The 15307-nt window shown below is 40.6% G+C and overlaps 1 protein-coding gene across 1 annotated transcript in view; it reads left to right on the top strand.

Moving 5' to 3' along the window:
* rims4 (regulating synaptic membrane exocytosis 4) overlaps positions 1 to 15307 on the top strand; it is a 69024-nt gene that overhangs the window by 27658 nt on the left and 26059 nt on the right. The window contains exon 2 of the mRNA XM_031296751.2: positions 6484 to 6628. Within this exon, the coding sequence (XP_031152611.1) occupies positions 6484 to 6628 (145 nt within the window). The remainder of the gene's footprint in view (positions 1 to 6483; positions 6629 to 15307) is intronic.

Here is a 15307-nt window from a genome sequence, read left to right as displayed (position 1 = left end):
CTTTAAGTAAACAATCTAAATACTCTTGCGCCACTGGTACTGTATGGAGAAGCTTTAACATGTGTTTATCTAGTGTAGTATGCAGACGTTTGGCTTATTTGAATATTGCAAATTCTAGGGGACATTTATGGCAAAGCTGCTTAGAAATCTTAACTCTAGGATGAATCCTGGACCTGTATGTGTTTCAAGTCATTAAGGCCAGTCACAAGGTAGCCTCTGACCTATCTTGTCTATCAGTCTCTCTGTCTGTCAGTCAGTCTGTCAGTGTGTTGGCCAGATAAGTTGGCTGAATGGGGGGCAGCTATTCTTGTGTCTGCTCTGCTTTCATTAATATCTCTCTGCTGGGAGACAAACTAATGAGTCCTGGCTCTCTGATTGCTACATCACAACTTTTGTGCGTCACGTCATACACTTTTTGTGCTACATCACAGTTGGTGCTCTACATCACATGCTGTGAACTACATTCATACAAACACAGTGGGTTATCTTAGCAATGACATTTTTACTTTTTCAGTGCACAGAGAACAGATTGGGAGAAATGCTCTTGCTCATATTGAAATATGAGATTATATATACAAATATGTATATATATGGTGTTCACCTTTAGCAACCGTAGCAAGATATTATAATCAATAAATCGATTACTTGCAGCTGTTTGACTTTTATAGGACACTGAGAGGACTAACTGACAGAGTTGTGTGGGTGTGGTGAAATAAAGGGGAGAAATTGGGTTGACAGAAGCATACTTTGCAATTCCTCTGACTTCAGACACAGTGAGCTACCAGATTTTTATTTGGCTGGACTAGACTTAAGATCCCAAACATCTGGAAAGAAATAAACAACAACAGCTGGTCACAGAGGGAACAAGTGGTCCGACTTGGCTTTCCAAGCAGATGTTGGCTGTCCAAACATCTGTTTCTTTATACCCCTAAACATTTGTGTTTCAGGATCATTACCTGTAGCTGATGTGGACTGCTCACTATTTAAAAAGCAACACGTAGACCAAATCAGTTCTCAAAGGCCTTGTCTCGTTTTCGTATACGGAAAAAAAAAACAGAATCATCAATTATCAGAATAATTTGATATATGAAGAATTCTACACAATCATAGCAACTTTAAATTCAGTGTAAGACATTGAAATAATGGCTCTAAACATGCTTTGCACAAACACCATTTAAGGTTGTAATGACTTTTTTTGGACCACATTTATTTTGGTATCTGTTTCTATATATAGTTATGTAATGGTTAAGAGCATTTGCCCACTTAAACCATGGTCACTTGCCAAATAAAATTTTTTAAGACCATTCATTCATATTTTCATGCGTTTTGCAATCAAAATCCTAAAAGGCTTTTCAAACAATAAGTCAGTTTCCCTGGTAACACCTGAGGGTTTGACTAATACCCGGAAAAATTCTTCCCATCCCATAAGGTTCTTGTGCAATGCAAACGTTGTTCACTGCTCCAGTAAATAGGACGGACCTTAGAGACGACCTGGCAACGGGAGATATTTCTAGTCCGCTCAGCTCATAGAAGCCTTTGGCAATTGAAACCCTGCTTTAGCTGTGTCTCAAAATAGTCTCATAATTTTTTTTTTTTACGTTTTTTTGGGACTTACCGACTGGCAGAGCAGCTAATACTAGCACAGAAACAGAAAGAGATGCAAAGAAAAAGAGAAAGCATCTCAGGTCTAATGGTATGTGGAGAGCGAATCGGGATAGAAATGTAGTAAATAAGAAAAACTGTCAATCTTCTACATTTTAATCTTTTATCCTGATTGCCTGGTGAGATTGTCTTTCACTCTGCTACACGTAAAGCTTGTTGAATTAGATTGAACTGAAGTGAGATAATATCCCCATCAGCGCCATGAAAGGGTGGCCGTGAAGTAGAGTGGCTGATGTGTCTCCAGCCATTATCCACTTGCTATATTAGTTATGTAACTCTACTCAATACACCACCTGTGACAAGAGGTGACAGCAGGTTATATACACACAAACACACACAGACAGCAAACCTAATAGCATGCCTGTGTGTTAAAAAGGCTCTCCGAGCGGTTTACTGCATGTTTGGGTTCCAGCCTGGTCTCCATGGGAACAGCATCCACATCAATGTCAACTGTGTCTTGGACACAAGCTGAGTCCCATATCACTCCATTGTTGACTCTCTCATTATTCCCATTTAAATAATCATTAGTTTACTCAGTAGTGAGCAGTAAGTCGAGGTTTCGGACGCTAGGTCAGTCATCATCATTTTGCATCATCACTGTGGAGTCACCCAACAGCCATTTTCAGCATTGCATTATGGGACCAAGTGTACACGTTTCACGTTTCACGTTTCGTGTTGGAAACCGTTCCCTATCATGGAAATAGTGCACTATATAGTGTGCTCGCCATTTTGTAGTGGTGTTCGTATCCTCCGCGGTAAATTTCATTCACTGTATAGTCCACTATACAATACCCACAATGCACTGCTAATTTGAGTGTACATACAATGTACCTTACATTTTACTCCTGTATCCCACAATGCAACGCGGCCACGTTTTCCCGGAGGAGAAGAAGAAGCAGAAATCACCTCGAAAACTGAAAAGGAAAAATGGAGCGGGCTTTCGTTTCTAAACAGTGGAAATATAACACGGAACATATATATATACACAACATGTTACTATCCTCCTGGGTGCTCGGTTTGTTGAGTGACGTATTAGAAGTATTTTAGTTTCGGGTTTGTTAACATGATGCTGGGCGCGCCCACCCCCTGTCACACAAACAAAGGGCGCATCTCCTGACGCAAGTCACGTTTTCAGTGTAGTGTCCGAAATCTCATTTGGTCATTCCCTATATAGTATACTATTTAAAAAACACTATATAAGGAATAGTGAGTGAGTGAATGAGGAAGCGGTTTCGAACACAGCTTCAGTGTTTAGACAAGTAAAATGGTGGAGGTACAGTTTAGTGCAGGCTGTTCTCATGAACCATATGTTCATATAGCTATGCAAAGTAATGCACTGTAATTCATATGTATTCCACTTATTTACTGCCGCTGTAGAAGAGAGCCAAGATCTGCATGGAGGAGGAGATCAGGGTGGTTAGATGGGTCCAAAATAACAGGGCTTTTCAAGTGGTGGAGTTTGTGTCCCAGAAGAAGTCTAGTGGTCTGGTGTTTTAACCCAAACCACAATCCTTTTTTCTAATCTTAACTAGTCGTTTTGGTGCCTAAACTTAACTGTCATCGCTGCAGGACAGTCACCTTTGTTGGCTAAACTCAACTGCAACCGCCGCTGAAACGACCGTTATCTCACGGTGTCCTGTACAGTCACCTTTTTTTGGCAAAATTTAACTGTAAAGACCGCTAAACTTAACTGTTATGTGTGACTGGTTGTCACGTGACCGGCCAGCAGTCACCATAATTTCATAGGATATCACACGAAATGTTGTGTATAAGTTTTCGTGCGATATGAATGAGTTGTATAGTGTACTAAATAGTGAATAGGGTGGGATGTTGGAGACAGGAGACAGTTTTCGCTGTTCCTAGGTGCCACACCGACAACTGTTCACAGACACACAGACAGACGAGAGACGAGGCATAGAAAGAGGACATACACACAATCATGCACTCTCACTCAAGTGCATGCATGTAAGAATACGTTCCCACATGAACATAGCCCACAACTCTTCCTTCATATTCATTGGTGGTATTTCAGGAATTGTGGACTTCTTGTGAAACATCTTTGAACGAAACTGAAGTCTTATAATTATTAAAATAGTTTTTTTTGTTTACTCTTATGGTGGACTCTGCCTAGTGTGAGAGCGATCACTGCCAGCCCCTCTGGATATAAGGTGTATTGCAGCAGTTAATATTGATAATATTTGTGTCACTGTCAAGAGCCGATCTTCTCTTTTTTTAGCTGAGCCTTGGTGTGTTAATTGTAGAGACTTTTGAAGACGCCCACTGTCTGCAGACTGTGAAGCATGTCATTCTGTTAATTTATTTTCCAGCGTTACGGGGCTCATTGTGAGCTTTTGATGCTGGGGACACAGTGTCTACCAGTTTCATTTGAGTTACTGCAGCAAACAAAAATAAGTTTGTTTCATGAGAACTCTGTGACTTCATGCAGACCTTTGAATGCTGATCCTTGTAAAGATGAGCTAGACTTGTGACTGTTTTACCACAGTGATGCACATTGGCCTGCCGGACTCAGAGTAAAGCAGGGAAAGATTAGGAAGTTTATTTCACAACAAACCTTTTTTTGTGGCTGTTTAGGTAGCTCTCCAGGTCCCACAAGCATTAAAAGTGCACCCTGACCCTATTTTCATTGCTTGCAATCCAAGGACTTTGGGTTTATGCCACTCTTAAGCTCATTGGAAATCAATCTGAATGAAATGAAATGAACGCTGTGAATGCAGGTGTATACTACATGCTGTAAATATCCAAGGCACACCAGGTAGAATGATAATAAGAATAATAATACATTTAATTTATGAAGCACTTTTCAAGATACTCAGAGAAACTAGTGTAGTGTATCATGCACATTTAACAAAAGCTTGACCTTTGTACTGGGCTGCACTGCCTGTAGTGTTAATGTTTGACAGTGCCGCTGTGCCTACTCACAGTATAACACAGTAGATAACTGATCATATGGAGCCAGTCATGAAGCAGTAACCCAAATCTGCCAACGTCCTGTCCCATGTGAACTATAGAAATAGCAACGTTCTAGGTCACTCTTTAATAACTACAGAACTAACTCTGTGTGTGTGTGTGTGTGTGTGTGTGTGTGTGTGTGTGAGACTATGTTTACATGGACATGTTATTCCGGTTTTTGCCCTTATTCTGAAAAAGACAATATTCTAAGTTGTTTACATGGCTAATGAAAGTGAATATTCCACTAATATTCCCGTTTGCATGCAGCAGACTTGTTGGACCGTACAAACACAGCATCCCTCTTCTATTCCTTCAACTACCTTTTTAAAAAAGTCGGTTTGCTCATATTCAAAAACCTAGTTGGAAAATGCTTATTCGGAATACTTCCCAACAGAATAAGCTGTTTACATGACCCATAGCAAATTCTGAATATTAGTGTGCATGTAAACGTACTCATTGTCTGGATTTGATCAGTGGCTCGAACACAGTCACACTAATGCCACTGGAGGTGGAGGAGGGGCAAAAATGCATGTATTTTATTTGACTGTTTTTACCTTTCATCCACTAATTCGGTGGATTTGAGCTTTTATTTAGTCAGAAGACTTGCACTGAAATACACTAAGCTCCATTATGTAAATGATTGAATTACCATTTTTTTTTAATAGTGTTTTGTGTGTGTGTCCCTGTGTGTGTCCCGACTATTAAGAGGAAAACAACTTACACGTCCTGTCCTAAAAACAAGGTCAAAGACCTCGTACTAGAGAACTTCATTATAAACTCAACCTCCATCAACACACACGCCCACACAGGACACCTTGCAGCCAGAGAGACGTCCCATAAAGTGTGCCGTGCATCGATTTCCAGGTCTATTTTGCAACAAGATGTATGTCTCTGCTCTGAGGAGGAATCAAGTGCTTTTGTCCTTGGCCTTTTTAAAGCGATTCCTCATCACTGTGTTCGTCCTTCCTCTGACACTGATGGGCTCACAGCAGGACAAAGACATAAACAGCTTCAACTGAACAGATTAGAAACACATGTGGGCATTCTTTTTAATATTTTAGAATTAAAAATGTTTTTTTTTTTTTTTTTGTTACCAAACAATTAGTCTGGATCTACGATGGTTCATTTACTGGATTGTTCCGGTCCTTCACATTTATCCTTTGTTTGTGTTTACGCTGTAAACTCTGGTTGCTTCGGGGAACAGCAACCGGAACCTCCGAGCAAGCAAGCTTACGTTACATGCTGAAAATGGCAATTTTTGAAGAAAATTTGGTTACTGCAGTAAGGTCGGCCTGCATGGTTTGTTCAGGGAATGATTGTTAAGATTTAGAAAGAATATGTTTACGGCATTTAGTATCTAACTGGGACGTTTTGGAACCGATTGGTGGGGATTGCCTATGGACACAATACACACGGCGATACACTGGTAAGTAATTACGCTATGAATCCTGCAAATTCAAATAGCTCACGTTACTGTATTGCGTGAACAGTTAACTTTGGTGCAATCATCCACCAAAACAAGTTCCTTGCCGAGACCATTTACAGATCCCCCTTTTTTGTGACCTGAGCTTAGCGCGCCCAATACGATTGTGATGGGTTTAAAGAAATGCAAACAACCCCTGGCCGTTTCTTCTCCGATCCAGGAGTTTATGTGTGGAGGGGTCAGACCTTCCTCCGCAGCGCTGTGGAGATAGGTCTGGCAATGCGAGATCACCAAACAATCAACTCCCTCAACTAGACTGGCCTAACTGTTTTCTTTGAAAATATTTTATCTACTTTGGTGGATAAAAACCCAGTTCCACATGTGTATAGCAGCTGAATTAATGTGTGTGTCTGTCTGTTTTCCTGCAGTGGATACAGAGGGCAGGAAGTTGAAGGGAACCATCCAGAGGAGTACGGAGACGGGTCTGGCTGTAGAGATGCCCAGTCGGACCGTCCGACAGGCCAGCCACGAGTCTATAGAGGACAGCATGAACAGCTACGGCTCAGAGGGGAAGTAAGTCACTCATTACGCAAACATAACCCTGAATCTGACTAAAAAACAATGTAGTCAGTTTAGCCGGATCCAACACATTCTCATACTATTTTTATATATTTTTTATTAGCTGCGACCAGAAGAGCTATAGCTCGCTTAGTCGCTCGGTCGACAGAAATTTCCCATCCCTTTGGCATCCACAATTTTCACCCTTGGTGGCTAAAATTTGGCATGAAAGTGTTTCTGAGGTTGTGTGTGTGTTAATGCATGAACGTGTGGATGCATTCGTGGATGTGGTCGCAGCTTTTGCGAATTTGCGCTTGTTAATTTGGGCTTTTATTGGAATCCTTATAGTGTAAGTATAGAGGCAGAAAGGAAACAAGGGGAGAGAGAGAAGGTCAACAAAGGTCTGCAGCCAGAATCCAACCGTGAACGTTGCAATAATGTTGCTGTTTGCCCTAACCACTCGGGTAGTGTATTTGTCTGTTAGTTTGCAGGAGGTTTCACAAACTGTGAACCACTTTCAGTGAAATTGGGTTACAGTTAACCGTGGGCCCAGGAACAGAATAGAGTTTGGTTTGATTCTGAAACCAGGATATTATTTCATCCCATAGAACTAGGGTTATTTCCCCATAGACTTCTATAGAAACTGACTTATTAACGGCACAGAGAGAGAGAGAGAGAGAGAGAGAGAGAGAGAGAGAGAGAGAGAGAGAGTATACACTAAATCCCAGTGGAAAAGCGCCTCTGACATCAGCGATACTAGTGTAGTACTTCTGAACACATACACATGGACACATGCAGACCACATGCCAACCTGGCTACCAGCTTGAATTCCTACAGTTACATAACAAGACGAGGCAGACAGACAGACGGACAGATTGGGGCTGGGAGGTTTAAAGACACACAGAGGAGCGGGGAAAACAAGGAGAGTTTGCGACTCAGAGAGAGGATGATTGCATTGAGCGTGTTTGCATGCATATTAACATTCCATTCATATTTGGACCAAGTAGATATTCTCTTTATGAGCTGCTGCATGGAGATGTTGTTTAGCTTGTATCCCAAATGGAAACAGAAATTTATTTTTGCTAAAATATGACGATGCTAGCTGGTTTATACTGTAATGTAAAGTCGATATACGGTTCAATGTTGGGTTACTCAAGCAGCATACAGTAGGTGTTAGAGTCACCACATACTGTATTCAGCTGTATGGAAAAAAGACGTGATTGAATCTTTGATGTAAATGCCAGATCCACACCAATGCCTTAATCAGATCGAGGCTAAGTATCAGAGAGTCAGATGCAAAAAGAGTGAGAGACTGAGAAAGTGCACCAGGAAGAGAGAGGTGTAATCTGTGTTTTCACAGAGTTTTGGTTCATTTTCTCAAACGCTAAAGTGTTTACTCCTCTCTTGGAAATTATGTTTATATACTTGTAATTTGCAACTGCAAGTATGCTTTTTAAAGAAACATAACGGCGCCCGGATTATGTTTTCTATTAACATAATGGGGAAATGTGTTAATTAACATATTTGGCAAGTCACAAATTGTTAATCCTGAATTTATCAGCAAAATGTTCACTGACAACTTTTCATTTTTTTTCCTACAATATCCGCTTGCAGCAACTAGAGCATCCTAAAACTTTTTTGTGGTTATGTTTATGCATTCGTAGCACTCGGTGAAGGTTAGGGAAAGATCATGGTCTTGGCTGAAGAGATATTTTTCTGGTTTAAATCCTGCTCTGTGTCCTCGCAGAGCAGCCGAGGTCTACTGAGGTACCGCAGATGGCTTGAAATGCGGATCTACCTTCCGCTTTCTTTGTGTTGGCATTTTAAACTCCGGTGGATTTGTGAGGACTATGGTTAACTGCTCCTCAGATCTCTGCAGGGTAAATCCAGACAGCTAGCTAGACTATCTGTCCAATCTGAGTTTTCTGTTGCACGACTAAAACAACCTTTAAAACGTACACACGTTCCACCAAAACAAGTTCCTTCCCGATTCTATGTTGCAGCGGCACCGTTGCTCCATCAAGACAATTGGGATTGGTTTAAAGAAATGCCAATAAACCAGAGCATGTTTTTTCTCCCATCCCAGAATGCTGTGTGGACTCACCAGACCCTCCTCCGCAGGGCTGTGGAGGAAGGTCTGACAATGCGAGACTACACAGACAATAAATTAAGTTATAAGTAACAAACATAATTTGAAGTCAGAAAAGGCAGAGAGAGAGGGGTGCGCCACAATCAGCTTATTCTCCGCGAAGGGACGAGTTTAACATTAACCATACAGTATAACCACTGTTATTTCTCTAGAAGCTTAACTTTCAGTTAATTCCCTGTGACCCTGCACAAGATCAGCGGGTATAGATTATGAATGGACGGATGAAAATGACAGGAAAATAGTTTACTTTAAGCCATGAGTTTTCTGGGAAGCATCAAAGTCATGGCCTTAACGAACAATCTTCTTCCTAAATTCAAAAGTTAGAAAATGTCTGAATAACACTATTGTTACATAATAATTGTATTATCTCGTGGTTCTTTCAGACAGAGGAGCTGAGTGGTTAAAATGCTAATCTGTTTATATGCTTTAAACTACAAGCATAAATACATTAAGAGAAGAGTCATTAAACTCAGCTGTACCACAACATTATTTAAATCAGCAGCAGCAAACCGCTGCTTTTCTTCCTGTCCGTCTGTGTTTCCGTCAGCTGTTTGGCTCTGTCTGCTGATTGAAAAGCTCTGTGTCTGCGAGCATGAATAAGCACTTTGTTAGCTTACACCGTCCAATCACACTTACGAGCTTATTGATTTGTGGCAGGACCAGGCAAATGTGTGTGTGTGTGTGTGTGTGTGTGTGTGTGTGTGTGTGTGTGTGTGTGTGTGTGTGTGTGTGTGTGTGCGTGTGTGTGTGTGGTGGTGGTGGTGGTGTAGTTATTAAACATCTTCTCTGTTCAGCTCATGTGTCAGACATGGTCAGTAAAGACACTGTTGACATTTGATTGGGTTGTTCAAGGAATGCTGGTTATGATTTTGTTAATCGATATAATGAGTCCCAAAGTGAATTAACCTGATGGGCATTAAAGGACAATTCCAGCGCAAAACGAACCTAGGGGTTATTAACAGATGTGTACCCACTCTGTCGCTCTCTGGGACATGTTTTCATGCTAATCGAATGAGTTTTTAGCTTGAAAGATGCTTGTTTTGCGCCGGAATTGTCCTTTAACTGACAACATACTTTATGTGATTTCCCTGTGTTATGATATCAGTCTAGTGTCTTTAGAGAAGTGGGCGTGGTTAGGACACATTTGCGTACACACTGTGAAAAAATGTAGCTATATGCGGCCCAGACCACATCTGAATGCTGTCTGAGTGACTGGATCTCCACGCGTCTTGGGTGCATTCACACCTGTACTTAGAGCCATCCACTTGTGATTTAATCATCCAAGACACATGTTAATGACAGGGTTGAGATTTGCCACTCAAAATTCTTACTTTCAGATTGATGTAGGAAAAACCCTAATTTCTCATTTTTAGCCAGCAACTGTTTGGTTCACCAGCAGAATTTATCAACTGTAGCTAGGTTGCTTATTCTATTCTGTTAAATCTATAAGTTGCTCCAACTTATTGCTGTGTCTGGCTGTCTTGTTTGAAAATGACAATCTGGCAAAATAAAGTATGTAATGGCTATGTACCGTATGATATCATAATGCATGGTTATGATGCAAATAAGACAAGATAAAATGTGTTGCAGCTACAGCTAGTCCTGGTTAGGGCTGCACGATATAGAAAATATGTAATTGCGATTATTTTGACTGATATTGTGATTGCGATATGATTCACGATATTGGAGGGAACTGTGATTTTCATTGAAAAAAATATTTAAATAAAAATTACATTTAAATGATTAAAGTGTGATTTTTGCGACGACCTGTACCAAACAAAGATTTGTTTCTTTAGTCTGTATGATAGGATTTGTAGGCTGGGATGTATCTGCAGCACCACAATACTTCATTCAGAAGGGTTTGACACATATTTTGCCTTTAACAAATATTGCCCCTCCCTGCGATTTGGATATTGCAGTAGTCCATATTGCGATTTCGATAAAATTGCGATTAATTGTGCAGCCCTGGTCCTGGTATTATTGTACAATAGGCCTATAATAAAGAAAAATAATATAATATAGACTTTAGCTTTTCTTGCTTTGGATGCTTACTATAACAACCCACACAAAGTCTAAATTTGATTTTTCATTGGTCCAGTTCGTGGACCACCTGAATGAATCAATAATTCCTCACCTTCATTCACTCTTAACGCATTCAAACCAGGCTTTGACTTCATTTTCATTTACAAAACATAAATGATGATGAACTGTCAGGAAATAATCATAAATGCTGAATGATATAGGACCTTGAATATTTAAAATAATTCCAGTGTGTCATCTGTCTGCAGCCGCGGTTTACATTGAGCATCACATTTCTGCGAAACTGCTGCGTAATCCCCAGATGTGCCTCTCACACACATCAATATTATAATCTAAAGCTCAGGATTTTTATCACCCAGTAATACCCACTCGGCTAATGTTGCTTGACTCATTACATGTCAGCACTACGCACACACGCACACACACACACACACACACACACACACACACATACACACACACAGAGGATTTTATCTCATTATTTCTCTAACATCTAATTGTCACAAACTGGGCCACACGGCCACGACAGAAAAGGAAGATGCACACAACAAAGCCAATTTACAAATGATTTATAAGAGAAAACTTAAACTAACAGTGTGATGTGTGATCAGTAAGTTCAGTAGTGTCAGTCGTTACATGAGTGGAAGACTGCATGTGCAGTGTTGTACCGTGCAGCAACAAAACCAGAACAACAACCAAAAGCCATGATGATGTGTCAGAAAGGAGAGAGCACACCAAAGTTCACAGAGCCCAGGAGTTGCCAGTGTTACTGATGAACCCAGGAGCTGCCACTCTACTGATGACCCACCTGGAGTACCTGCAAGAAAAGCAGCCAGCAACAAATGGCAGACATGGAGGAGAGGGTCGCCACGCTAATATGTTGATTTATTAATTCCATGTACAAGCATTAGGAGCACACATGCACAGGAGTGGAAACCTGGACCACGCAAACATTTAATTATGTAAATAGTCATAAACACACATGGACATAAGAACACACAATAGCACAAACAAATAAATCTGCATAACTGCGCTTCCCTGGGCATTCCCTATGTCGACAACTTCAACTTGTTCTGGGAGAGGCCCAGCCTGCTGAAACATGATGGTCTCCACCCAAACCGACATGGAGCCAGGCTGCTATCTGACAACATAACGACCACACTGAAAGTTAAGTATTGACATTCTGTTGAAAATATCACAGATTCATGCCCCCCAGGTATTGATCCTAATGGCACTTTACAAGTGAATGAATCTGAAAATGTTTTCTGCAGGGTAACATGTAATACTAGTACTATTTCAGTTATAATCAACAATAGACCATACAAAGTGTTGAATCCCCTAAGTAATAAGAAGTTGACTGCAAACATAGTCAATTTAGCATCCAGTTCACGTCAGCCACAACCTGCCCCAAAAAACGAGACAGTGTCTGTAACTCGACTCAGATCAGTTAAATCACAGGTAACCAAAAGAGGGGCAATACTTAACAACCTAATTGGAATTACAACTACCACTGCAATGATAGAACAGGATAGGAAAATTAGATGCGGTCTACTAAATATCAGATCTCTGTCTTCTAAAGCAATACTAGTAAACGAATTGATATCCGATAATCAAATTGATCTATTCTGTCTAACTGAAACATGGCTGGGCCATGAAGAGTATGTCAGTCTAAAGGAAGCCACTCCTCCCACTCATATTAATACTCAAATTTCTAGAGGCTCAGGCCGAGGAGGGGGAGTTGCAGCCATATTTGACTCAAACCTGTTAATTAATCCTAAACCTAAACTAAATTATAACTCTTTTGAAAATCTCGTTCTTAATCTTCAGCATCCAACATGGAAAACAGTACAGCCTATTATATTTGTTGTTGTCTACCGAGCACCAGGTCCATATTCTGAATTTTTATCGGAATTCTCAGAGTTTTTGTCATGTGTAGTCCTAAAATCAGACAAAGTACTTATTGTAGGTGATTTTAATATCCATGTGGACGTTGACAGCAATAGCCTTAGTACTGCTTTCAACTCACTACTAGATTCAAATGGTTTCAGTCAGAGTGTGCACGAGGCCACGCACTGTTTTAACCACACCCTTGACCTTGTGCTGGCATATGACATCAAAATTGAAGACGTAATAGTATTCCCGCAAAATCCTTTATTATCAGACCACTTCTTAATAACTTTCGAATTCTTACTACCCGATTATACGAAATTAGATAAAAGCTTCTACGCTAGAAGCCTATCTGACAGTGCTATAGCTAAATTCAAGGAAGATATTCCAACAGCACTAAACTCATTACCGTGCCGTAATATAACAGAGGATCTTTATGTAAACTTTAGTCCCTCTCAAATTGATAATTTCGTAGATGGTGCTACGGCCTGCCTACGGACTACTTTAGACTCTGTTGCTCCCCTTAAAAAGAAGACGATGAAGCAAAGGAAACTAGCACCTTGGTATAACTCCCAAATTCGTAAATTAAAGCAAATCTCGCGCAAACTTGAAAGTAAATGGCGTTCCACCAAACTGGAAGAATCTCGTTTAGACTGGCAAGACAGTCTGAAAACCTATAGGAAGACCCTAAGAAAGGCCAGATCAGACTACTATTCATCACTAATAGAAGAAAATAAGAACAACCCAAGGTTTCTTTTCAGCACTGTAGCCAGGCTGACAGATAGCCACAGCTCTATTGAGCCATCTATTCCTATAGCTCTGAGTAGTGATGACTTCATGAGTTTCTTTAATGATAAAATTATAACAATTAGAGATACTATTCATCACCTCTTGCCCCCAACCTCTAATGGGTCACCTTTAACTGACAGACTGCTAGAAAGAACGACTAGACCTGACATATACTTAGATTGCTTTTATCCTATAAACCCTCAACAATTAATGCTAAAGGTCTCTTCAGCAAAGCCATCTACCTGTCTCTTGGACCCCATCCCTACGAGGCTACTTAAAGAAGCGTTACCCGTGGTTAACACTTCATTGCTAGATATGATAAATATGTCTTTATTGACAGGTTATGTACCGCAGTCATTTAAAGTAGCTGTGATAAAACCTCTACTGAAAAAAAACCACCATCGATCCTGAGGTCTTAGCCAACTATAGACCTATATCTAATCTTCCCTTTCTCTCCAAGATCCTTGAGAAAGTAGTCGCTAATCAGTTATGTGATTTTCTACATAGCAATAGCTTATTTGAGGACTTTCAGTCAGGATTTAGAAAGCATCATAGCACAGAGACGGCACTGGTGAAAATTACTAACGACCTTCTAACTGCATCAGACAAAGGACTTGTCTCCGTACTTGTCTTATTAGATCTTAGTGCTGCATTCGATACTATTGACCATACCATCCTCTTACAGAGACTGGAACATTTAATTGGCATTAAAGGAATCGCACTAAACTGGTTTAAGTCCTACTTCTCTGATCGATCGCAATTTGTTAATGTTAACAATAAACCCTCCAATTACGCTAAAATTAACCATGGCGTTCCTCAAGGCTCAGTGCTTGGACCAATTCTATTCTCCTTATGAATATGAATATGCTTCCTCTAGGCAATATTATTAGGAAACACTCAATTAACTTTCACTGTTATGCGGATGACACCCAATTATATCTGTCAATCAAGCCAGACAAAACCAGCCAGCTAGCTAAACTTCAAGCTTGCATTAAAGATATAAAATCATGGATGGCCTACAATTTCCTGATGTTAAACTCAAACAAAACCGAAGTTATTGTGCTGGGCCCGAAACACCTACGAACCTCATTAGCCGAAGATATAATTACTCTGGATGGCATTGTCCTGGCCTCCAGTACTACTGTCAGAAATCTAGGAGTTATTTTTGATCAGGATCTATCCTTTAACGGCCATCTAAAACAAACCTCTAGAACAGCCTTTTTTCACCTTCGTAACATTGCTAAAATTAGGAACATCCTATCTCAAAACGATGCAGAAAAACTAGTCCATGCATTCGTTACTTCCAGGCTGGACTACTGTAATTCCTTATTATCAGGATGCTCAAATAAGTCCCTTAGGACTCTCCAGCTGATCCAGAATGCTGCAGCGCGTGTTCTCACAAGAACTAAGAAAAGAGATCATATTTCTCCTGTATTAGCTTCTCTCCATTGGCTTCCTGTAAAATCCAGGATTGAATTTAAAATCCTTCTTCTGACCTATAAAGCTCTAAATGGTCAAGCTCCTTCATATCTTGAGGACCTCTTAGTACCTTATTGTCCCACTAGAGCACTACGCTCCCAGAATGCAGAGTTACTTGTGGTTCCTAGAGTCTCTAAAAGTAGAATGGGAGGCAGAGCCTTCAGCTATCAGGCTCCTCTCCTGTGGAACCAGCTCCCAATCTGGGTTCGGGGGGCAGACACCGTCGCTACATTTAAGACTAAACTGAAAACTCTCCTCTTTGATAAAGCTTATAGTTAGGGAGTGAGGAGTTGCAGTGAACGCCTAGACCGGCGGGGCAGGGTGTATAGCTGCAGACACAGCACCCCTGC

Source organism: Sander lucioperca, chromosome 16 (genome assembly GCF_008315115.2).
Source record: "Sander lucioperca isolate FBNREF2018 chromosome 16, SLUC_FBN_1.2, whole genome shotgun sequence".
Lineage (NCBI taxonomy): Eukaryota > Metazoa > Chordata > Actinopteri > Perciformes > Percidae > Sander > Sander lucioperca.
This window is presented reverse-complemented; position numbering and strand designations above follow the sequence as displayed.